This window comes from Diadema antillarum, unplaced genomic scaffold, assembly GCF_040938485.1.
Source record: "Diadema antillarum isolate AM-2024a unplaced genomic scaffold, OU_Dant_1.0 seq00001284_RagTag, whole genome shotgun sequence".
Classification (NCBI taxonomy): domain Eukaryota; kingdom Metazoa; phylum Echinodermata; class Echinoidea; order Diadematoida; family Diadematidae; genus Diadema; species Diadema antillarum.
This window is the reverse complement of record NW_027272063.1, coordinates 424,601-451,519: the sequence shown is the minus strand read 5'-3', so window position 1 is coordinate 451,519 and position 26,919 is coordinate 424,601. Positions and strand designations below refer to the sequence as shown.

At 38.1% G+C, this 26,919-nt stretch overlaps 1 protein-coding gene across 1 annotated transcript in view; it reads left to right on the top strand.

The window, feature by feature from the left end:
- LOC139745658 (isovaleryl-CoA dehydrogenase, mitochondrial-like) overlaps window positions 1–26,919 on the top strand; it is a 37,076-nt gene extending 10,157 nt beyond the window's left edge. The window contains exons 2-11 of the mRNA XM_071656053.1: window positions 12,431–12,520; window positions 13,421–13,472; window positions 14,328–14,497; window positions 15,149–15,242; window positions 16,669–16,802; window positions 17,408–17,504; window positions 19,895–19,988; window positions 21,277–21,358; window positions 22,353–22,530; window positions 26,728–26,919. Coding sequence (XP_071512154.1) covers window positions 12,431–12,520; window positions 13,421–13,472; window positions 14,328–14,497; window positions 15,149–15,242; window positions 16,669–16,802; window positions 17,408–17,504; window positions 19,895–19,988; window positions 21,277–21,358; window positions 22,353–22,530; window positions 26,728–26,873 — 1,137 coding nt within the window. The 3' untranslated portion in view covers window positions 26,874–26,919. The remainder of the gene's footprint in view (window positions 1–12,430; window positions 12,521–13,420; window positions 13,473–14,327; window positions 14,498–15,148; window positions 15,243–16,668; window positions 16,803–17,407; window positions 17,505–19,894; window positions 19,989–21,276; window positions 21,359–22,352; window positions 22,531–26,727) is intronic.

Sequence of the window (26,919 nt, the reverse complement as noted above, 5' to 3'; positions counted from 1 at the left end):
AAAAGACAACAGATGTCTCCAATTGCACAGTGATATATTGCTTAAGCAATTTATCACTGTGACATATTTTGGAACATCATGCCAAAATATCATCATTGTACAAATGATGCACAGGACAGAGTGGATCAGTCAGAATTGGATGCGCAAGTTTAACTTTGGAACTGTTAAACCCACAAGCGCAGTGAGTGGGTTTTAGACGGTTTCCAAAGTGAAATGAGAGCATCCAATTCTCATCCATCCACGAAACAAGCCTGTGCATCATTTGTTTTATAAAATGAGCCCATAAATACTTGAAATTCAACTCTTTGCCCCATCATGCGTCCGATACGTGTACAACACTGTCCAAGGCTTGAGCCATGCGTTTGTATTTTACCGGAAGCATGGCTCAGTGTGGATCAGTAAAAATCAATGCATGACAATTGACCAGTCAGATTGCAGAGATTCTAAAGCCCATTTTATAAAAAGGAATGTTCAATGGTGATATAATTGTACAGGGAGGAGAGATGAATACATGATGATATTAGTAGAATGTCAGGGGCTGAAATTTCATTTTCTTGTATAACATTAGCTAGGAAAAGTGCAAATGGAAAAAGCTCTGTGTGAGGACGAAGGCTGGAAATAAATGAAGATAAATTTCCATAGAAATCAATGTGAACAGGTCAGTAGTCAATCGGTGTGTATCATGATCAATAAGCTTGTCAATCAGTCTGCATTATGTAATTACAGGGCCATACTTTGTTGGAATACAGTGAAATAGTGTGATCTTTTGAGGAGGTGGGGGTACATGGTCCTTATCTCCAGACATTATTATCTGTCTTCTTGTCATAGATTAAATATTGATGTGGTACAAAATAGCTGCAGTGTAAGCCTTGAAGTGCTCTTAACCTGTGCTTAGAAAAGTGTAATCACATACAAGCTATTCTTGTAGTCTGTTGAGAGGTCAACACTCTTAATTGTCCCCGCCGAACGAGTTCGAGCAGGGGACTATGAAACGGGCTCCGTACGTGTGTGTGTCCGTGTGTCCGTCCGTCCGTGTGTCCGTCCGTGTGTCCGTCCGTGTGTGCGTCCGTGTGTGATCAAAATGTTCAAAATGCTACTCCTTCGCCATTTCTAACCCGATTTTGATTCTGTTTGCTTTATATGATAGCACTACATGGGAGCTTTGAAACTTGTATACAGAATTTCAGTTGTGACCTTTGACCTTGACCTTTGACCTATATTGTACATTTTGCTTCAAAATGCTACTCCTTCGCCATTTCTAACCCGATTTTGATTCCGTTTGCTTTATATGATGGCACTAGGTAAGAGCTTCAAAACTTCTACACAGAATTTTGACCATTGACTTCTTTGACCTTTGACCTTGATTTTTGACCTATATTGTACATTTTGCTACAAAATGCTACTCCTTCGCCATTTGTAACCCGATTTCAATTCCGTTTGCTTTAAGTGATGGCACTAGGTGAGGGCTTCAAAACTTCTACACAAAATTTTGACCTTTGACTTCTTTGACCTTTGACCTTGATTTTTAACCTGTATTGTTCATTTTGCTACCAAATGCTACTCCTTCGCCATTTCTAACCCGATTTTGATTCTGTTTGCTTTATGTGAGGGCACTAGGTGAGGGCTTCAAAACTTCTACACAGAATTTTGACCTTTGACTTCTTTGACCTTTGACCTTGATTTTTTTACCTATATTGTACATTGGCTACAAAATGCTACTCCTTCGCCATTTCTAACCCGATTTCGATTCCGTTTGCTTTATGTGATGGCACTAGGTGAGGGCTTCAGAACTTCTACATAGAATTTTGACCTTTGACTTCTTTGACCTTTGACCTTCATCTTTTTACCTATATTGTACATTTTGCTACTAAATGCTACTTCCGGCGGGGACATATATTACGCACCGCGTAATTTCTACTTTTCCTTGTTCCTACTCTCTCAAGTAAATAAAAGATACATGTAGTTTTTGTGCATGATTTATCCTTTTGCATTGTGTTAGCTGTTCTCTTACACTTTTTAGTTGATATTAATGTCTTAGTTTATTGTAGAAGGTGTTGTGTATGTTTTCTTTTTGCATTTATAAGTGCATATATATAAGAACAGATCATTTAAGTTTTATTTACCACCAAAAACAACAACATGAAAACTGTATGCAGACGAAAATGAACTTCATTTTGTCACAATTCAAAATGCTGCACAAGTTGCACGAAGTCACACAAGTTTTGTAGTGACTTGTTTTACTGTTGTACAGTGTCAGTAAACATCAAAGCAAAGCAATGTTTCTGTACCGTTTCTGAAATTTGTTCTTCATTTGTTTTGCAGTCACAAGTCAGACATTGATTAAAAATCACTAGCAAAAAGGTAACAATGTAAATGACCCTTGACTGTAAAATAACCAGCGTCTGGGTAAGGATGGAACAAAGCAAGTAATGTAGCCTTATGTATGGATCAGAGCTGCCATTCAGGATTTCATGATGGCTATTGTGTTTATTGAATTCTTCCAAGTACAGATCTCTCTTGACTCTGTGTAAGCAGAATATTTTGCTGTGTGTTTGTTTATTCATTGCAAATTATGGAAGTCAACCAATATTCTTGAAATTGATTTTACAAAATACTACCTCCTGTATTAAACACAAATATATTATCTATTGCATGTAAGGTGGGAAATATCCAATTTTCTCTTAAATAGTAGTGATACTTCTATCTCATTCCTTCGGTGTGATTCTTGCTTGTTAGTTCAGCCACTTGCCTCATGAACCTGATCCGCAAAATATCACACTCGCAAAATGTGTGGTGCACATGATATTGATGCTTTGCTGGGGCTTTTGCTTCTTGGTCTCTTTGTCACTGGACTTACAGTCAACAAAATTCATGAAATTCAACTCTTTGAAATTCAACTCTTTGCCCCATCATGCGTCCGATACGTGTACAACACTGTCCAAGGCTTGAGCCATGCGTTCATATTTTACCAGAAGCATGGCTCAGTGTGGATCAGTAAAAATCAATGCATGACGATTGACCAATCAGATTGCAGAGATTCTAAAGCCCATTTTATAAAAAGGAATGTTAAATGGTGATATAATTGTACAGGGAGGAGAGATGAATACATTATTAGTAGAATGTCAGGGGCTGAAATTTCATTTTCTTGTATAACATTAGCTAGGAAAAGTGCAAATGGAAAGAGCTCTGTGTGAGGACGAAGGCTGGAAATAAATGAAGAGAAATTTCCATAGAAGTCAATGTGAACAGGTCAGTGGTCAATCGCTGTGTATCATGATCAATAAGCTTGTCAATCAATCTGCAGATCATTATGTAATTACAGGGCCATACTTTGGTGGAATACAGTGAAATAGTGTGATCTTTTGAGGAGGTGGGGGTACATTGTATGCCATTGAACATGGTAACATGTAGCAGCAGCATTACTCTAGCTGTTTTTAGCTCACCTGAGCCAAAGGCTCAAGTGAGCTATTGCGATCGCCCTTCGTCCGGCGTCCGTCGTGCGTCGTGCGTCGTGCGTCGTGCGTCGTGCGTAAACTTTTTACATTTTCATCTTCTTCTTGAAAACCCCAAGACCGATTTTCATCAAACTTGGCAGGTAGCATCCCTAGGGGGTTAGGAACTCAATTTGTTAAAATGGGCACCATGCCCCACCCAGGGGGCCCCCAGGGGGGCCCAAACCCCCCAAAATTAAGGAATCTGTAAAAATCTTCTTCTCTAGAACCAGAAGTGATAGAGCTAAGTTAATACTATGAGTTAGTACATTGATGACTGTAGTTTCAAGTTTGTTCATGGCAGAATCAGGGGTGCCCCCCTTGGGACCCAGGGGAGGGGGGTGGGGAAGGGTTCTAATGGGGCCTAAATTGTACATTTTCATCGTCTTCTTGAGAACCCCATGACCCATTTTCACCAAACTTGGCAGGTAGCATCCCTAGGGGGTTAGGAAATCAATTTGTGAAAATGGGCACCATGCCCCACCCAGGGGGCCCCCAGGGGGCCCAAACCCCCCAAAATTAAGGAATATCTGCAAAAATCTTCTTCTCTAGAACCAGAAGTGATAGAGCTAAGTTAATACTATGAGTTAGTACATTGATGACTGTAGTTTCAAGTTTGTTCATGGCAGAATCAGGGGTGCCCCCCTTGGGACCCAGGGGAGGGAGGGGGTGAGGAGGGGTCCTAATGGGGCCTAAATTGTACATTTTTATCTTCTTCTTGAGAACCCCATGACCTATTTTCACCAAACTTGGCAGGTAGCATCCCTAGGGGGTTAGGATCTCAATTTGTTAAAATGGGCACCATGCCCCACCCAGGGGGCCCCCAGGGGTCCCAAATCCCCTAAATGAAGGAATCTTTATAAATCTTCTCTAGAATCAGAAGTTATATATAGAGCTGAGATAATACTATGAGTGAGTACATTAATGACTGTAGTTTCAAGTTTGTTCATAGGAGATCCAGGGGTGCCCCTCTTGGGTAGGGGGGGGGGGTGGTGGTTGGAAGGGTCCAAATGGGGGCCTGAATTGTACATTTTCATCTTCTTCCTGAAAACCTCATGATGGATTTTTGTCAAACTTGGCAGGTAGCATCCCTAGGGGGTCAGGATCTCAATTTATCGAAATGGGCACCATGCCCCACCCAGAGGGCCCCAGGGGGCCCCCAATCCCCCCAAATTAAGGAATCTTAAAAAAATTGGGCCCTTATTGTACATTTTCATCTTCTACTTGAGAATGCCTGGTCAAATTTTGGTAGAGCTGTGAATAATTTAGATTAGTGACTGCGTGAAAGGTGAACTTGCGATACTCAGGTGAGCGCTAGACCCGCGGGTCTCTTGTTTGTTTTTGTTTTTCTAAGAAGCATACAATCTACGTGTATGGTCCTTATCTCCAGACATTATTATCTGTCTTCTTGTCATAGATTAAATATTGATGTGGTAATAATAGCTGCAGTGTAAGCCATGAAGTGCTCTTTACCTTTCGCTTAGAAAAGTGTAATGTACAAGCTATTCTTGTAGTCTGTTGACAGGTCAACACTCTTAATTCCTACTCTCAAGTAAATAAGAGGTACATGTAGTTTTTGTGCATTATTTATCCATTTGCATTGTGTTAGCTGTTCTCTTACACTTTTTAGTTGATATTAATGTCTTAGTTTATTGTAGAAGGTGTTGTGTATGTTTTCTTTTTGCATTTATAAGTGCATATATATAAGAACAGATCATTTAAGTTTTATTTACCACCAAAAACAACAACATGAAAACTGTATGCAGACGAAAATGAACTTCATTTTGTCACAATTCAAAATGCTGCACAAGTTGCACGAAGTCACACAAGTTTTGTAGTGACTTGTTTTACTGTTGTACAGTGTCAGTAAACATCAAAGCAAAGTAATGTTTCTCTACCGTTTCTGAAATTTGTTCATTTGTTTCGCAGTCACAAGTCAGACATTGATTAAAAATTACTAGCATAAAGGTAACAATGTAAATGTCCCTAGCTTACTGTAAAATAACCAGTGTCTGGGTAAGGATGGAACAAAGCAAGTAATGTAGCCTTATGTATGGATCAGAGCTGCCATTCAGGATTTCATGATGGCTATTGTGTTTATTGAATTCTTCCAAGTACAGAACTCTCGTGACTGTGTATAAGCAGAATATTTTGCTGTGTGTTTGTCTATTTTATTGCAAATTATGCAAGTCAACCAATATTCTTGAAATTCGGTGTGATTCTTGCTTGTTAGTTCAGCCACTTGCCTCATGAACCTGGTTCGCAAAATATCACACTCGCAAAATGTGTGGCACACATGATATTGATGCTTTGCTGGAGCTTTTGCTTCTTGGTCTCTTTGTCACTGGACTTGCAGTCAACAAAATTCATGAAATTCAACTCTTTGAAATTCAACTCTTTGCCCCATCATGCGTCCGATACAGTACGTATACAACACGGTGCAAGGCTTGAGCCATGCGTTCATATTTTACCGGAAGCATGGCTCAGTGTGGATCAGTAAAAATCAATGCATGACGATTGACCAATCAGATTGCAGAGATTCTAAAGCCCATTTTATAAAAAGGAATGTTAAATGGTGATATAATTGTACAGGGAGGAGAGATGAATACATGATGATATTAATAGAATGTCAGGGGCTGAAATTTCATTTTCTTGTAAATAACATTAGCTAGGAAAAGTGCAAATGGAAAGAGCTCTATGTTAGGAGGAAGGCTGGAAATAAATGAAGAGAAATTTCCATAGAAGTCAATGTGAACAGGTCAGTAGTCAATCGATGTGTATCATGATCAATAAGTTTGTCAATCAATCTGCATTACAGTATTACAGGGCCATACTTTGGTGGAATACAGTGAAATAGTGTGATCTTTTGAGGAGGTGGAGGTACATTGTATCCAATTTGACTACATGGTAACATGTAGCAGCAGCATTACTCTAGCTGTTTTGTTTTTCTAAGAAGCATACGACCTATGTGTATGGTCCTTATCTCTAGACATTATTATCTGTCTTCTTGTCATAGCTTATATATTGACATGGTAATAATAGCTGCGGTGTAAGCCATGAAGTGCTCTTTACCTGTTGCTTAGAAAACTGTAATGTACAAATTGTACAAGCCATTCTTGTAGTCTGTTGAGAGGTCAACATACTTAATAGACTACTCTCAAGTAAATAAGAGGTACATGTAGTTTTTGTCCATGATTTATCCTTTGGCATTGCATTTTATAGTGACTTGTTTTACTGTTCTACAGTGTCAGTAAACATCAAAGCAAAGCAATGTTTCTCTACCGTTTCTGAAATTTGTTCTTCGTTTGTTTCGCAGTCACAAGTCAAACATCGATTAAAAATCACTAGCAAAAAGGTAACAATGTAAATGTCCCTTACTGTAAAATAACCAGCGTCTGGGTAAGGATGGAACAAAGCAAGTAATGTAGCCTTATGTATGGATCAGAGCTGCCATTCAGGATTTCATGATGGCTATTGCGTTCATGTACAGATCTCTCCTGACTGTGTATAAGCAGAATATTTTGCTGTGTGTTTGTTTATTTAATATTGCAAATTATGAAAGTCAACCAATATTCTTGAAATTGATTTTACAAAATACTACCTCCTGTATTAAACACAAATATATTATCTATTGCATGTAAGGTGGGAAATATCCAATTTTCTCTTAAATAGTAGTGATACTTCTATCTCATTCCTTCGGTGTGATTCTTGGTTGTTAGTTCAGCCACTTGCCTCATGAACCTGATTCGCAAAATATCACACTCGCAAAATGTGTGGCACACATGATATTGATGCTTTGCTGGGGCTTTTGCTTCTTGGTCTCTTTGTCACTGGACTTGCAGTCAACAAAATTCATGAAATTCAACTCTTTGAAATTCAACTCTTTGCCCCATCATGCGTCCGATACGTATACAACACTGTGCAAGGCTTGAGCCATGCGTTCATATTTTACCGGAAGCACGGCTCAGTGTGGATCAGTGAAAATCAATGCATGACGATTGACCAATCAGATTGCAGAGATTCTAAAGCCCATTTTATAAAAAGGAATTTTAAATGGAGATATAATCGTACAGGGAGGAGAGATGAATACGTGATGATATTAGTAGATTGTTAGGGGCTTAAATTTCATTTTCTTGTATAGACCAATTCTGTGACGCGCTATGTGTATATTTGGCATGGGCAGCGCCATTACTGTGGTGTCTTAGCCAACCCCCCTTCCCCTCTCCCCCACCCCCTTCCGCGCACGGAATGAAAAACATGCATGTTTGTTTTAGCCAATAGGCGTCTCGTACTAAGTGCACGAATGCTTGCTTAGTGCACGAACCTTTGTTACAAGTGCACAATAAACATGTTGCCTGGGGGTGGGGGAGAGGAGGGGGGGACGGCTAAGACACCTCAAAATGAGCTCATGGCACCGCCCAGTGCCACAAATTGTCTGCTACCCTCAACGAACCCGAATTGGTCTATAACATTAGCTAGGAAAAGTGCAAATGGAAAGAGCAAGTATGTTAGGACGAAGGCTGGAAATAAATAAAGAGAAATTTCCGTAGAAGTCAATGTGAACAGGTCAGTAGTCAATCGGTGTGTATCATGATCAATAAGCTTGTCAATCAATCTGCATTATGTAATTACAGGGCCATACTTTGGTGGAATACAGTGAAATAGTGTGATCTTTTGAGGAGGTGGGGGTACATTGTATCCCATTGGACTACATGGTAACATGTAGCAGCATTACTCTAGCTGTTTTGTTTTTTCTAAGAAGCATACAACCTACATGTATGTGACATCCATACATAAGGCTACATTACTTGCTTTGTTCCATCCTTACCCAGAAGCTGGTTATTTTACAGTAAGCTAGGGACATTTACATTGTTACCTTTATGCTAGTAATTTTTAATCAATGTCTGACTTGTGACTGCGAAACAAATGAAGAACAAATTTCAGGAACGGTAGAGAAACATTGCTTTGCTTTGATGTTTACTGACACTGTAGAACAGTAAAACAAGTCACTATAAAATGCAATGCAAAAGGATAAATCATGCACAAAAACTACATGTACCTCTTATTTACTTAAGAGTAGGAAGTAAGTATGTTGACCTCTCAACAGACTACAAGAATGGCTTGTACAATTTGTACATTACAGTTTTCTAAGCAACAGGTAAAGAGCACTTCATGGCTTACACTGCAGCTATTATTACCACGTCAATATTTAATCTATGACAAGAAGACAGATAATAATGTCTGTTCTTATATATGCACTTAAGCAAAAAGAAAACATACACAACACCTTCTACAATAAACTAAGACATTAATATCAACTAAGAAGTGAAAGAGAACTGCTGACGCAACGCAATTATGTATAAATCATGCACAAAAACTACATGTACCTCTTATTTACTTGAGAGTAGGAATTAAGAGTGTTGACCTGTCAACAGACTACAAGAATAGCTTGTACATTACACTTTTCTAAGCAACAGGTAAAGAGCACTTCATGGCTTACACTGCAGCTATTATTACCACGTCAATATTTAATCTATGACAAGAAGACAGATAATAATGTCTGGAGATAAGGACCATACATGTAGGTCGTATGCTTCTTAGAAAAACAAAAACAAAAAACAGCTAGAGTAATGCTGCTGCTACATATTACCATGTTAGTCCAATGGAATACAATGTACCCCCACCTCCTCAAAAGATCACACTATTTCACTGTATTCCAACAAAGTATGGCCCTGTAATTACATAATGCAGACAGATTGACAAGCTTATTGATCATGATACACACCGATTGACTACTGACCTGTTCACATTGATTTCTATGGAAATTTCTCTTCATTTATTTCCAGCCTTCGTCCTCACACAGAGCTCTTTCCATTTGCACTTTGTAGCTAATGTTATACAAGAAAATGAAATTTCAGCCCCTGACATTCTACTAATATCATCATGTATTCATCTCTCCTCCCTGTACAATTATATCACCATTGAACATTCCTTTTTATAAAATGGGCTTTAGAATCTCTGCAATCTGATTGGTCTATTGTCATGCATTGATTTTTACTGATCCACACTGAGCCATGCTTCTGGTAAAATACGAACTCATGGCTCAAGCCTTTGGACAGTGTTGTACACGTATCGGATGCATGATGGGGCAAAGAGTTGAATTTCAAAGAGTTGAATTTCATGAATTTTGTTGACTGTATGTCCAGTGACAAAGAGACCAAGAAGCAAAAGCCCCAGCAAAGCATCAATATCATGTGCACCACACATTTTGTGAGTGTGATATTTTGCGGATCAGGTTCATGAGGCAAGTGGCTGAACTATCAAGCAAGAATCATACCAAAGGAATGAGATAGAAGTATCACTACTATTTAAGAGAAAATTGGATATTTCCCACCTTACATGCAATAGATAATATATTTGTGTTTAATACAGGAGGTAGTATTTTGTAAAATCAATTTCAAGAATATTGGTTGACTTGCATAATTTGCAATGAAAATGAATAAGTATACATTGGCTAGTGGCTATTGTGTTTATTAAATTCTTCCAAGTACAGATCTCTCTTGACTCTGTGTAAGCAGAATATTTTGCTGTGTGTTTGTCTATTCATTGCAAATTATGCAAGTCAACCAATATTCTTGAAATTGATTTTACAAAATACTACCTCCTGTATTAAACACAAATATATTATCTATTGCATGTAAGGTGGGAAATATCCAATTTTTTCTTAAAAAGTAGTGATACTTCTATCTCATTCCTTCGGTGTGATTCTTGCTTGTTAGTTCAGCCACTTGCCTCATGAACCTGATTCGCAAAATATCACACTCGCAAAATGTGTGGTGCACATGACATTGCTTTGCTGGGGCTTTTGCTTCTTGGTCTCTTTGTCACTGGACATGCAGTCAACAAAATTCATGAAAATGAATTGCAAATGCAAATGCAAAGTGCAAATGGAAAGAGCTCTATATTAGGACGAAGGCTGGAAATAGATAAAGAGAAATTTCCATAGAAGTCAATGTGAACAGGTCAGTAGTCAATCGGTGTGTATCATGATCAATAAGCTTGTCAATCAATCTGCATTATGTAATTACAGGGCCATACTTTGGTGGAATACAGTGAAATAATGTGATCTTTTGAGGAGGTGGAGGTACATTGTATCTCATTTGACTACATGGTAACATGTAGCAGCAGCATTACTCTAGCTGTTTTGTTTTTCTATTAAGAAGCATACGACCTACGTGTATGGTCCTTATCTCCAGACGTTATTATGTCTTCTTGTCATAGATTAAATATTGACGTGGTAATAATAGCTGCAGTGTAAGCCATGAAGTGCTCTTTACCTGTTGCTTAGAAAAATGTAATGTACAAGCCATTCTTGTAGTCTGTTGAGAGGTCAACATACTTAATTCCTACTCTCAAGTAAATAAGAGGTACATGTAGTTTTTGTGCATGATTTATCCTTTTGCATTGCATTTTATAGTGACTTGTTTTACTGTTCTACAGTGTCAGTAAACATCAAAGCAAAGCAATGTTTCTCTATCGTTTCTGAAATTTGTTCTTCATTTGTTTCGCAGTCACAAGTTAGACATTGATTAAAAATTACTACCAAAAAGGTAACAATGTAAATGTCCCGTACTGAAAATAACCAGCGTCTGGGTAAGGATGGAACAAAGCAAGTAATGTAGCCTTATGTATGGATCAGAGCTGCCATTCAGGATTTCATGATGGCTATTGTGTTTATTAAATTCTTCCAAGTACAGATCTCTCTTGACTCTGTGTAAGCAGAATATTTTGCTGTGTGTTTGTCTATTCATTGCAAATTATGCAAGTCAACCAATATTCTTGAAATTGATTTTACAATATACTACCTCCTGTATTAAACACAAATATATTATTTATTGCATGTAAGGTGGGATATATCCAATTTTCTCTTAAATAGTAGTGATACTTCTATCTCATTCCTTCGGTGTGATTCTTGCTTGTTACAGTAGTTCAGCCACTTGCCTCATGAACCTGATCCGCAAAATATCACACTCGCAAAATGTGTGGTGCACATGACATTGCTTTGCTGGGGCTTTTGCTTCTTGGTCTCTTTGTCACTGGACATGGTATGGTTGTATGGTATGGTATTTTATATTAAATGAAATGTTCTCGCAGCCAAAAGGCTGAATTGCAACATTTGTTCATACAGTACATAGTTGATAAAAAAAAAGTATTTACAATTTTCAAATCATTCATCACTATTTAAAAAATAACAATTGACATCATTTACAACATTATTCATTATAAATATATTACATTCACTACATTCAACACACTGTACGTGACGAATAGACATAAACTGAATAAAAGGGACCCATGCGGTTACTTCCTTTTCTTACATTGTATTCACATCTTTCCCCTCCCTCTCTCTCACAAACACACACGCACGCGCAAACACAGTTACACTCACATACACATACACACAATCATCTCTTCATCACATCCAATAAGTGACTCTCACACACATAAACACATACAGACACTACAAATTCTCATTCTCCCACCACACGGCATTACTGATTATAACTGTATACATTCGTCACACTTAAACTGCATTTCAATCACATAATTTTTACAGACAGTCAAATGTACAATGTAGTGAAAGTTTACAAATATTGATGAGAGTACAACAAAATTATAGATTCTGTTTCATAAGATAATCTGATGTGGTGTGATATCATAAAATATGCCTAACATACTCTCATATACTCTCATAATATATCTCCGGGAATTAAAAACAGCGTCAAATGAACAAATTCAAATTATCAACAGTTACCAATGAAAAAAAAAAAAATGGGTTGCAAACTTGTTGAAAGGTTGTATGCTTTCCAAATAAAGTAATATTCATACTTACATGCAGTCAACAAAATTCTTTCTCTCATTTCTCTTTGTTCTTGTAGCTGCGAGAGACTGTCTTCAAGTTTGCCCAGGAAAATGTCTACCCCATTGCAGCCGAGCTCGACAAGACTGATATGTTTCCAGACATGAGGGTAAGAAGGAAGGTCTTGGCTCATTATTGTAATGTAATCTTTGTCCAGTGTACATGCAAGCTTAAATTCTAAGTGTGACCTGATTATTGTTTGGGTTTGTAGTTTTAACTTCCATTTCCATTTTTGTGAAAGAAATAAGTTACAAAACGAACATACAAGCAAGCATTCAAAATATTTCATGAATAGAATGAACAGACATTTTTATGATATGGTTCAGTAGCGCAACTCAGAAATGTCAAATTGAAGCAATTATGTTAATGTTTTATTTGTGTGTTCATTCTTGCAGAGGATCCAAGTACAAATACAGTAGGATCCAGTAAATGAAGATGTACGTAGCATGTAATATTGTAGATATGATATTGCGCATATGACAAGTGAATCAACTGTTGTTAGTTTAAATAAAAATGTGCAAAGTGTAACAGACTGGTCACAGGCTCTTAACAATGTTGAAACAAAATGCAATATCATCTACTAGATTAAAAAAATAGCTGTGATATGCCTCTACTAGATATTCCAAAACCCAATGCACCTGCTTAAAAAGTGACATACACTGTACCATAGGATACCAATTGTCAAGTCCCATCCTGCTTTGTACAAACATTTAATACAGACACCAATAGTGGCTTATATGGGACTGTATGGAGGATTAGGCCCACATCTTATTGAAAATGATCTTGTAAAAAGACAGGACAAGTTATCATTTTGCAGTTACATACCTCTGAGTGGAATGTAAGATGAAGATTTTGACCATGCTGATTTTGTCGTTTCCCTTCTTGCGTGCATGCACACACACTCACACAAACACACACACACAGTACACCATGCCCATATGTACATTTTGTGCTCCTCCTGCATGTTCTGTGTTGCAATCTTCCTCGTGCTTGGTTTTCAATATTGCAGGGATTCTGGAAGAAGGCAGGGGAGATGGGTTTCCATGGCATCACTGCTCCAGGTATGTGGCTTCCAGCATCTCTTCTTTGGGCTACGCCTTCCCAACAAAAGTACCTAATCTGTTACTCCGGAAAATGTAAATTAAGAATATTCCAATGTTATATATTGACTGAACAGCTGAAGTTGATACATTCTAGATCAAGCGCAAGAAGCGCCCTTCAAAGGCAGATACCGGCACTACATTGTATACAAGAAGCCATCATCATCATGTCAAGTAGGCCTAGATGATGCATTTTCATGTTGTTGTTGTTGTTGTTGTTGTTGTTGTCGTCGTCGTCGTCGTCGTCGTCGTCGTCGTCGTCGTTGTCGTCGTCGTCTTCGTCGTCTTCTTCTTCTTGAAAGTACAGTGTACTTGTTCCATTGTATTGACATTCAAACAGTGTCTTACACAAAGAGAGTTGAGCATTCCTTGAAAGGGGGTATTTTTAGAGGATGCTAGATGTTGAAAGATGTATATTCAAATATTCAATATTCAAACAGAACGAGTAAAAAAAGAATTGTTTTAAAAAATCACACAAAAAATTAGAAAGACCTGTATGGACTTTCAGATTTTCACATGTCAATTCAAAACAGTTATGCTGGTCTCAATCACAAGTTTATGCAATTTTTAGGAGATGATGATGTTATTTGCCTTTACTAGTTTCCACAAGTTTGCACAGAATACTTTAGTGAATGGCCTTTCATTCAATTAATTTTCAGTATATAGAGACAATAATAGGCATTATCAAATTTGCTTCAACAGAAAGCATACAAAAATATTGTGGATTGAGCTAACTCCCTCAGTTTTAGATGGGTGCATATTAATCACATTTAGTGATAGGTCTAATTTTGTTTGTCTGTTTTCACTTCTTTGCAGAGGAATTTGGTGGGGTGAATGGGTCATACATGGACCAGGTTCTAATCTTGGAGGAGATTTCTAGAGCTTCGCCGTCCGTTGGCCTGTCCATGGGGGCACACTCCAATCTCTGCATCAACCAGCTTGTGAGGAATGCCACCCAAGAGCAGAAGGAGAAGTACCTGCCAGGGGTGAGCGGAGCTCCTCTTTGTCCGTGACCTTTGAACCTGTTGATAACTATTTACAGACTGCATTTCATGTTGTTATTTTAAAGGAGAGTGAAACCCCAATTAGTATGTGAATTGGGTGAAAGAAGAAATATTTGTCGAACACATCAGAGAAGTTTGAGGGGAATCAGATTGTCTGTTCAAAAGTTATCTATTTTTTTAAGTTTCAGCACCACCGAAAGACAGAGATAGAAAGAAGAGAGTTCCACAATTTGTTTTTGTTACTTCTTCCACTTTTCACTGTTATGTGTTGATGGTAATTATATTTCCATGACCCTGTAGATGAGCATTGTATGCATGAAAGAGGCTACACATCTTAAAATGGCATCATCTTTATTACCGTTAATATGAAAGTCATTGATAGATGCAGGTCGCTATCTATGAGATTTTAATGATGCGCAAAATGCTTGTCACTGCCCTTTTGAAGTATATAATTTTGTCAAAATCTGAATTAGATTTTTTTTTTCTCATATGTATGCAAATCATCTGCACTTTCAGGAAGACATATAGTCATTATTCTCCACTTTGCTGCCCCCCCCCCCCCCCCATCAGCTAAATTCATATGAATACATGGCATTGAAAAGAAAGCATTGATTTAAAGTATTTTTCTTGCAGTTAATCCGTGGAGACCAGATTGGAGCTCTGGCTATGAGTGAAGCAGGCAGTGGGTCAGATGTTCTCTCCATGAAGCTACGAGCAGACAGACAAGGTAGTGCAAACTCATTTTAGTGATATTTTGCCCAACCTTTCTTGAGTCACTTGTTCTCTATTTTATCATTAGATGTAGGATCACGTGTTCATAAAGAGCTGTCAGAAATTAGACTTCTATCACAAACAGATATATAATTGCAATTAGCAGTATTCAATTTCCATGTGTTGAATTATTGAATGGGACAAATAGAGAAAATCATGTTTTGCATGTGATAGTCTATGGTGGTCTGGCACATGCAGATTATAATGTAATCATTTACTGGTAATTTTTTTTTGTTTTTTGTTTTGTTGTGCAGTTATTGTGAATACAGTAAAATCATATGTGCCATTAGTCTGCCAGGTGGTTACTGCAATTGAACCATTGTACCAAATATTTCTCAATAGAATATATCCTACTATCTATCATGCTAGTTTATGCATGGACACCAGCTCAACAATTCTTTATACAAATTTGGTCTGTTGTCAGGTGGATACTCTGTCTTGGAGATTTTGGGGAAGCTGAAACAGTATATACTCCCAGTATTATAAGCCCAAATCTGATTAAACTCAACCCTCACAAAATGTTAAAAAAGCAAGAAACTTCCCAAGTGCATGCAGGATGTTTTGCAGAAAGTGTTGCTGGTAACTTCATCAGAAGTTTACAGTCAGACCTCCCAAATTACGCAAAGAAAAATACTGGGAAACCAAAATTCACCTGGCTATAGAGGTTCAACTGCCTCAATCACGTACATGGCTCTTTGGCATTCTGTAACCATGAGAACAAGGTATGGAATCCAGTGGACGGAAGAAGAAGAATAGCAACATGAAGTAGATATCTAAAGCTGGAGCACAAGTTTGGTTAAAGGAGCATTCCAGATGATTTCAAAATTTCTCATCATGTAGTACATAAATCGACAGCCCCATGTTGTGGAATTTATTGTGGTCTGTGAGTAGAGAAACCAATACTCTGAAAACTCTTAAACAAATTACACTGAACAATGCTGATGACATAGGAGTCTCACATATTTCAGAAATGTAGCAGTGTAATTCCATAATACAATACCACTTGCTTAACAAGTTCACCTGTGTAGAATCTATTCATGCCTTCTTCTTTTGTTCTGCTTCCTTGAGCCTCAACTAATGCATTCTTATGTTGAGGCTACCATGTCATCATCCTTGTTCAGTGCAGTTTGTTATAACTTTTTTCAAAACATTCTTATTCCTCATCCCAAATACTGAAATTCTGAAACTCTGTACTCAGTATAACTAATTTATAGTTGTTCAAATGTAAAAGTCTGAAAATCATCCGGAGGTCTCCTTTAAGTTTTGCGAACCCCGAACTGGTCATCCAGTGTCTTATTGATAATCCTGTAATGTCACATTGTTTTGTTTTATTTTAGTTTGTCATTTTGAATTATGCTCACTCTCTTGTGTAATATTGTCAGGTGATTATTACGTCCTCAACGGCAGCAAGTTCTGGATTACCAATGGCTGTGAGGCCGATGTCCTTCTGGTCTACGCCAAGACAGACCTTGGGGTCGAGGCCAAGGATGGGGTCACCACATTCATCATTGAAAGGGTACAGTGAGGGAGCTGTTAAGGTTAAGAATCTTGTTATTCATTTATTTGAAAAAAAAAGTTCATGCATCAAGTCAGCAGAGAGGCTTACACGGGCATCAAATAATCAGATGTACGTCACTGTGTTCTGTTAGCATTCTGTCGAACTGGTGGTGATGTGGTAAAGTTGTATATTTTTTATAACACGCCCTGTATTTCACATTAAATAAAGAAAATTATGTGTACAGGCTTCTTCTCTTGTCCTTTGTTGTTGTTGTTGTTGTTGTTTTGCCTTTATATTGTCTATCTGACTGGTTTGTGCAGAAGAATTTTGTCTTATACATTGTGTAGTGAGCTGTCTCTCTTGGTACTGGTCTTATTTGCAGGGTAAAAGAGAATGTTTTTAGTCTACAGTGCACTCCCGTTTTAACAAAGATAGTTATAGCAAAATTCAATTATTACCAAGTAGAAATTCAGGTCCCCAAAATCATTTTCTATATGATTATCTTTATATACTTTTTTGTTTGGCTGTATTGAAGTTTTGATGTAACTCAAGAAAATTGTTGGTCCAGAGGACTCGTTAAAATGGGAGTCACCTGTATATTTCTTGATGATGTCATCATACAGGGAATGGAAGGGTTCAAGTCAGCTCAGAAGGTAGACAAACTGGGCATGCGGGGTTCCAGCACCTGTGAGCTTGTCTTTGAGGACTGCAAAGTACCGGGTGAGTCCTAGGATTTGTTTGTTTTTTGTTTTTGTTTTTTGTGTGTGTTGTAAATCTGGTTTTGTAAGATGATAATAAGCAGAAGGCATGTTTTCTTCTAGCTGTCTACATTGTTTGTTCCATTGAAATTTTCAGAGGTGAGTCAAACTGCTGATGAATGTGAGCAGCTTTGTAAACCAAATTTATTTTGAGAGTGTATGTGACACAACAAAAGGATCCTAAAGTAGCTGATGGCTGAGCCAAGAAAATATAGTTTGAAGTCAGATCATCAAAATCGGTCAAATCAATCAGATTTCTGTTCTAATGCATCACCTATCATCTGCCGAAATTTTGAAGCTAAATGATCAAAGGAAAGGCAAGAATTTAGCGTTTTTCTGGGCCATGATTTTCCAACTTCACAATGGAACAGAAACTTGTCTGAAGATTTGGATTTAGCGCCGCAGCTAGACTACACCCCCATCAAAGAGGGAGTGATCGTATTGGTCAGTGTGTGGCATCCTGGTTACTGATTGGTCTTGCGTAGACTGCTGGCACTGAACTTCAATGAACATCGCGGAGGTTGCTAGGAGCATACCTTCTATTGTCAAGAGGTGAAAACTGTCTTGTTTCCCCTTGATCATGATAGCGTCGGAAGGAAAACTTTGAAGGCGATTTTCATGAAACGCTGATCTCCTAACCACTCAATATGCGCTAATTAAATCACCGATATCTCTGCAACTGAGTACTTTTATGAGTCGTTTTATTTATGAAATTAAAGTGGAAGAGTAAGGGAATAATGTCATGTCATTTTAGGAAAATTTTCCTCCCGCGACTTTCGGATCCTTTTGTTGTAGGGGGCGTGTGTGTGTGTGTGTGTATGTATGTAAAGGAGTTCTTCACAACTTTTATATTCATGGGGGAGGGGAGGATTAATTTAAAAGTTCGAAGTCACCCTTGTGAAGTTCTCTACCATATTTACACATAAAGTGCATTTTTGTTATGCATGGGCAGAAATAGACATGCCATTTGCATCCACACTATTGAAGGCATATTTTATCATTTGCAGATGAAACAGAAACTCAGCTTTAGTGCATCAAAATAGTTCTGAAATGTGAGTTAGGGATAGAAACAATCAGTGTATAAAAAAAGTTAATCAGTGTAATCAATGTAAAGTGTTAATAGATATACAAAATGTTAACAATAGGTATGATAAAATTGTCTCTAGATTAAACCATGTACAGTTATGGTTTAGTGAAAAAAAAAATGGTGATATCTCCTTATATTTTAGGCTTTATTGCAAAGTTTTTATATGGTCGGATGTTTTGTGATACAACTGACCTACACATACATGCATCACATGTGATAACTTGAACATCTTTTAATTAGTGCTCCCAAGGGTAAACAGTACCTTTAAGTGTTTATATAGATTTCTCATACTTTGCCCTTTGTGTGCCCAGGCATTTAGCTTTATAGTTTGCCAAGCTTTTTCCATGCATGTAGTAACCCATCCAAATGATACAAGTCACAGATAAGCAAGCCTACTCTGGTGTGGAAATGTGCATCACATCAACATCGAGGCCATGGTGTCACATTGGGGATTAGGTCATCTCTATTCATTATTGACAATTATTTTTCAGGCATCAGTGTTTATCAGCGAAAAAAGCTCCAGCTTGAGCGCCAATCAGCAAACAAAGGGTCAAAGGTCAAGTTCACCTTCATAGACATGTGGGTTGAGTGAATGCGGCAATATTTGTAGAACACATCAGTGAGAGTTTGAGCAAAATCAGACAATCTGTTAAAAAGTTATGAATTTTTGAAGTTTCTGCTCAGTCACAGCTGGATGAAAAGACTACTATAGCTTGTGATGTCACATGAGTACAACGATACAAAGAAAGAATAAAGAAAATTAAACGTAATTCCATTTTTCTCGCATAACAAAAGAACACTCGACTTCTCTCTTTCAGAAGGTAGGGGGAATAATATTACCCTTAACATACGTCAGTACCAAGTTGAAGAAATGTGCACTTTTTCAAAAAGTAAAGTTTTGTGAAATTCTCTTTTTATTTTCCTTATGTAGTTGTACGCATGTGACATCATACACTGTAGTAGTCTTCTCTTCCAGCAGTGACTGCACAGATACTTAAAACATTCATAACTTTTGAACGGATTGTCCAATTTTCCTCAAACTTTCACTGATGTGTTCTGCTAATATTGCTGCATTCTCTCAATCCTTACGTATATGAAGGTGGACTTGTCCTTTAACTATCTACAATGCACAAGACAGGTTTATTCTGATCTAACCCTCCTACTTTGTTTGTTTTGAGTTTACCTCTTTTACAAATGTGCCAGACGGGTCTGTTCTGATCTAACCCTTCTTCGGGTTTCTTTGTCCATCTCTACGTCCTGTCTAGTGGAGAATGTCGTTGGCGGACTGAACAGAGGAGCCAGAGTTCTTATGAGTGGACTGAACATAGAGCGACTCCTCATAGCAGCGGCGCCTGTTGGGTGAGGCAGCACATTCCGTGCACCAGTACAGTCCAACCAGAGTTAGCTTACCATCACTTTTCTAGATCCCTCTATTGTCGGGAGAAGTAATGGCAAGCAATTGTCTTATACAATACAAAAAATGTCTTGCAGAAGCTAGACAGTAAGCAAATAATCAACGTTGGTGAAGGTGATGGGACAAACTATCACTTCCGAGGCGATCTGGATGTAGCTATCTTTCCGAAGCGCAGCTGAGGAAAGATAGCGTACACATTCCGATCGCCGAGGAAGTGATAGTTTGTCTCATTGCCTGAAACTAAAAGTTGATTATTTGCTTTATATTCCACATCTAGTGTCCTAGAAATTCCCATTTTATTCCACATCTGAAACCGTTTTAGCTGTCTTTAGGTATCCTTAGGGCTTAGGCTACGTGTGCGCGTAGATGACAAAACAATGAAGTTGCTGCGCGCACCGCGCGGCACCGAAGTGAAAGTGCATTGCACTGTGTACAATCAAGTGACCTAGGTCACATGATAGTCCACAGTGCAACGCACTTTTATTTTGCGCCTACTCATCTTGCGTTAGGACTGTGTGGACTGTGTGGAGATCAGCGAAACAAAAGGGACTATCAACATAGAGTGTAACGAACTTTTGTTCTCAGGTGATGTGATGGGCAAAACTACGCTTCGTCACGTGATCAGCCCTGGACCAATCCTATTGCAACATTCTTAGTATGTGGAATATGATAAGAAATATTATGACTTCAAGAAATATTATGACTTCATGTTGGCCATGAAAATAAAGACAGATAAAAAGCAGAGGAATCTTTCAGTTCATTTCATTTCATTTCCGACGAAAGTATTCAATATCTCATTTGGTATATGCAAAAGTCACATTGTACTTTACTTTGTTTATATGCAAATGCTATATTGTATACTCTCGACGAAAATGAAATAAAATGGAATGTAATGAAAGAGGAATCTTGACTACTATTATCACTCGGCACAGTATGAAGTATGAACACAGTTATGTAATGTTTTAAACAAGCCCTCAGACAAATAGCATAATTTACAAGGATAGATTTGATTCTCTTCTGAGTTTGGACCAGAGCTAATGCAGAATTAAAAAGCTCTCATCATGATATACAAGCTCTGTTAAACATATGTGCATTTAGTCTCATCAGACAACCTGTATATTATACAGGTTGTCAAGATTTTTACAAACAGCGCCCTCTCCCAGACTTTGTGTCATAGTTTGTTTTTTTTTTTTTTGCCCTCTCTCACTGCCTCTCTCACTGTCTGTCCTCCAGTATCATGCAGTCATGTATGGATGTTGCCATTCCATATCTTCACCAGAGGAAGCAGTTTGGCAGACCAATAGGAGAATTCCAGGTAAGATTGTCAAGCTTTGTCTGTTACTTCATCTTTGCTTTTCAGTCCCATTTACTCAATCTCTTGTCAGTAATATTTGTCATTGGTACCAGTCCTCCAAGTCTGATATGAAGGGCATAAACATGTTTGAAGTCTATGAGTGTTAATTAATTTGAAAGTCATATGCTCAAATTCTGCCCCTCTGTTCTTTAAAGTATGACAAATGGGAAAGGGGGGGGGGGGGGAGGTGGAGAAAGAAGGGAAGATGAAACCGTAGAAAGGGAAAGAGAGATAGAGAGAGGAGGAGGATATTGGTCAGATTTCATGATATAGTCAATGTGAGGACATGTGATTTTTAATAATTGTTCAAGGAAAAGCAACATTTCTTGGTGACAGTAACCATTATATTGAGTGTTTGCATTTAAAGGGATGGTGTAGTTTTGGGTGAGATTGGGGCTTCAGGTTTCCATCTTTTTTTTTGGTGAAATAATGAGAAACCGCTAATGAAAGTTGAAAGAACATACAACTCTAAGAGGAATTCAAAGTTTATTTGACGAAAATTGGTTTTGAAATGGCTGAGTTATCAAAATGCATAGTAAGGAAGGTGGTCGTAATAAAAGGTAGGGCTCACTTTGAATTAGAACCTCTTTGTTTTTGGATATCTCAGCCATTTCAAAACCGATTTTCATCAAATAAACTTTGAATTCTCTTAGAATAGTGTGTACTTTTATATTTCATAGTAGTTTTCTCATTTTTTCACCAAAAAAAAAAATGGAAACCTGAAACCCTGTCTCAACCAAAACTCCACCATCCCTTTAAGTTGTAGAAAAATTGATCTGCAATGTGGGTATGCAATATATGTTGCAACAGTCTTGTAAATCCAAAATGTGCAGTTTCAAGTTCATGACTGTCAGACATTACAGCACACTCTGATGGTGATTACATGGGGGCAAAAAGCGCTCTCACCACTGGTTATTATTTCAGACTTTGCCCTCTTTGAACTCTAACTCAACAGCTGATGCAAGCAAAGATGGCCGACATGTTCACCCGCCTCAATGCCACCCGAAGCTATGTCTACAATGTCGCCAGGGCTATTGACAGAGGCCACATCACGAACAAGGACTGTGCCGCTGTTGCCCTCTTTGCAGCGGAGAACGGTACCCAGGTTGCCCTTGATGCCATTCAGTGTCTAGGTGAGGCAATGATAAGAAAGAAAATATGATGCATCACCATCAAAGCCAAATAATGTCAGAGAAAATAAATTTTCTATTTTGCTTATGGCAGATATGAATTTTCCAGATGTTAAGTTTTAAATCCACATATAATTGGCCTGCTTTATTGCAAGGAAAATATTACAGAAACAAACTTGGAAGTTAGAGGACTGTTCTATTGCCAACGGCTGCTTTACATGCATTTTTCTTCCATTTATCACCTCGGACTTTATATGGCTAATGCGACGACACATGACAAATAACAAAAATATTGACAATTCTAGTGATGATGATGATTATGATGATGCTGATGATGGCAGTAATGATAATTGTAATCATTTTAATGATAAACTGATTATAGAGATACATGTAGTAATGATGATGGTAAAAAAGAAGAAGAGGAGGAAGGCTTGGAGGAAGAGGAGGAAGGCTTTGAGGAGGAGGAAGAGGAGGAGGAGGAGGAGGAGGAGGAGGAGGAAGAGGAGGAGGAGGAGGAGAGAGGAGGAGGAGGAGGAAGAGTAGGAGCGGAAGAGGAGAAGGAGGAGGAGAAGAAGGAGGAGGAGGAGGAAGAGGAGGAGGAGGGGAGGAGGAGGAGGGGAGGAGGAGGAGGAGGAAGAGGAGGAGGGGAGGAGAAGAAGAGGAGAGGAGGAGGAGGAGGGGAGGAGGAGGAGGAAGAGGGGAGGAGGAGAAGGAGGAGGAGGAGAAGGAGGAGGAGGAAGAGGAGGAGGGGAGGAGAAGGAAGAGGAGGAGGGGAGGAGGAGGAGGAGGAGGAGGAGGAGGGGTCCTGTTTACCTTTGGGAGCAGTAATTTAAAAATGTTCAAGATATTACTTTTGATACATATGTGTAGGTCAGTTGTATCACAAAACATCCTACCATAGAAAAATTTTGCGATAAAGCCTAGAATATAACCAGATAATACTATTTTTATGCCTCCGCTCACGAAGTGTTGCCAGAGGCATTAGTTTTCGGGTTGTCCGTCCGTCTGTCCGTCCATTCACCCTTCCATCCGCAATCAATTTTTGTGGACAGCGTAACTAAAAAAAAACGCTTTGAGGTATCTTAATGAACCTTGGCATGTGTATGTATGAGTGGGCGAAGTTGTGCCTATCAACTTTTGGGTGCACATGCTCAAGGTCAAAGGTCAAAAGGTCAAGGTCAAATGCTCAAAATCTATTTCCTCTATATCTATGCAATGCCTAAAGGTATTTTCTTGAAACTTAGTGTATACATGAACTACCAAATTAAGATTCACCAGAAAGAATTTTGGGTCATGAGGTCAGATGTCAAAGGTCAAAGGTTAAGTGAAAATGTTAACATTTCACTTTTTTTCTCCATATCTTACAAATCTTTCAAGGTATCTTCATGGAACTTAGTACATATGTATGTACGAACTGGCAGTGATCATCTAGGGGTCATGGGTCAAAGGTTAGGGTCAAAGGTTAAGGTCAACTCATCAAAATGTCACCATTTCCCTCTTATCTATACAATGCCTGAAGGATTTTTGTTGAAACATTAGTGTACATGTATGCATGTATTCCCCAAAAGAGATTCTCATGGAAGTTTCTTGTCAAAAGTTCAAAGGTCAAGTGAAAGAGCTAAATTTCACTTCTTTCTTAAACTTATGGAAGGGTCAAAAGTCAGGTATAAATCTTCAAATACCAAAGTACCTGCACTATTAGACAGAATAGCCATTCATCCAATTAAACCTAGCTCAAGGAAAGTGAACATTGAACACATTTGTGACAAATCTGTCATTTTAACATTTAGCCAATTATGTGAAACTGTCATCACACGTTGTCAAGACATTGTACTATAGACCTATTAGGAGAACCATACATTATGGCGGAGGCATACCAGTTGCCATAGCGACAGTTCTAGTTCTCATTAAACAATAACTTAAGACGGTTTAGTCTTGAAAATTTTTAATAATAACTATTTTTCACATTTTGTATATTTAGCAATACTTAACATCGATTATACTGGTTCAGATTTGTTACAGTGGTTGTTTCTATCCCTAACTCACATTTTAGAACTACAGCTGTATTTTAAAGCACTAATGCTGGGTTTTTGTTTCATGTGCAAATGGTGTATTATGCCTTTAAATAAGTTTTTGTGAGCTCTTAGCGTCAACTGTGATTCCAAAAAAACATTCATGTTACAGATATGAAAAGCAGTTTTAAATCACCGCCCTCTCACAACTGTTTAGAATGAGCAAGGTTAAAACAAACACTCATCAGAGGTTAACCTTTCCCATTGTGTTGACGTAATGTAAATATTGAGCTTTGTCCCCCCTTAATCGATCAGCCCTAGGCGTGGCAGGTACTTCGAGTGGCATACTTTCGAGTGTTTGATTTACTCTGTATGCAGCCATGCATGTGAAATTGACTTGATATATCGCTCTCTCATGCCTTTGTTTATGTGGTAATTGTTGTGTCTGTGCTTGGCATCCAAATTTGATCTCAAAATTCTATTGTTTCCATGTTCATAGATGTCATCCCGTCCAACTACTAGATTTTCATAGAACTACATATACTTGAAGATCAGTGTGATGTGGATATTAGGGGTGTGTCTTTGTGTTGTGTCTGTGCGCAGTCAGGAAAGAGTCAACATATCCTTATATGCTAGGACATATTAAAAGTAGGACCTGGTATTATTTTGCATTGATTCAAAATTTGTACAGGGAAACCTCGTTATAACGAGGTTGGTGGGACCACCATTTTTTCCTCGTTATAACCGGTTCCTTATTATAAACGTATGCACGTTTCTACTATTTTAGTATGTGCACATGAAAATGGGACCAGTAGAATCTCCTCGTTATAAGGGGTATCTCGCTATATCCGAGCTCGTTATAACGGGGTTTCCCTGTACATGAAATTAGGGTCACATTTGACTGTTGGAGCCAAGTGTAGCTTTTTTCTTTCTTTCTTTTTTTTCTGGTGGACCAGAGCAGTGATATTAGCCTGTGAACTCAGTTGTTTGTCCAAAGATGTATACATTATGCTCATGATGATTATGTTTACTTAAAGTGAATCTTCTTATTTTGATTAAGTGATATATACGTGATGTTACTCTAAATAAACTTTGATATTTTGTGAGTTCTTTGGACTGGTCTTACAATTCCTTGGCTTTCAGTCTTCTAGATGGTATGTCAGCTTGTAAATGATATCTTCACTTCAGAACTGCTGGAAAAAAAATCGTACTCTGCTCAAGATTTTTAAACATGCGATGTTTCCACACATTCTATAGCACAGACATGTCTGAGATTTTGGACTTGTCATCTGTACAGAATTGAAACGATGTGATTTTGTGTAATTTCTGTTTTATAGGGAAATGGAGAGCAATACCACAATTTGCGATGTCACAGCATAGATGTATGACAATGCTGAATTTGCTGAGTCCCAAAACCAATGCAAAAGCTTTAAGTTAAAGGAAACCCAAACCCAAAGAGAAATGTGGATTGAGTGAAAGCAGCAACATTAGTAGAACACATCAGTGAAAGTTTGAGTAAAATCAGACAGTCGATGCAAAAGTTATGAAGTTTTAAAGTTCTGGTGTCGAAATCACTGGATGAGGAGACAACTAGAGGTTATGATGTCATGTGTGGACAAAAATATGAAGAAAATATAAAGGGAATTCCACACACAAAAATAATCACTTTTCTAGCATAATGAAAGAGCACTTGACTAACTAATATAATTGCTACCCTTAACATGTGTCAGTATCAAGTTTATGGAATGTGTAATTTTCATGAAAAAGGAGTTTTTGTGGAATTCCCTCTATATTTTCTTTATATTGTTGTCCACACATATGTCATAGCCTCTAGTAGTCTCCTTAAATCCAGTGCTTCCAACATCAAAACTTTGAAAATTCATAACTTTTGCATCAATTGTCTGATTTTCCTCAAACTTTCACTGATGTGTTCTACTAATGTTGCTGCTTTCACTCAATCCACATTGCTCTTTGGGTATGGGGTTTCCTTTGACAGCACTTGAACTTTCAATTACATACAGATCATAGTAAAAATAAGTGAACTTTTTATTTGTGTTTTGAAGTTTCATGATTTTTTATATATTTTTTGATATGATAACTCTATCAGTTCTTAGGATGAAAAGTTATGCTGTGAAACAAGATAGGACTCACTCTAACTGTATCTATTTGACTGTCATTTCTCATCAAGGGGGCAATGGATACATCAATGACTACCCCGTTGGTCGATTCCTGCGCGATGCCAAGCTGAACGAGATCGGTGCCGGAACCAGCGAGATCAGGAGGCTCATCATTGGCAGAGCCATCAACGATGAGTACCGCACCACACTCTCCTGATGTGATTGCAAAAGAGATCATATGTGTACTTGTTTCAGACAAGAAA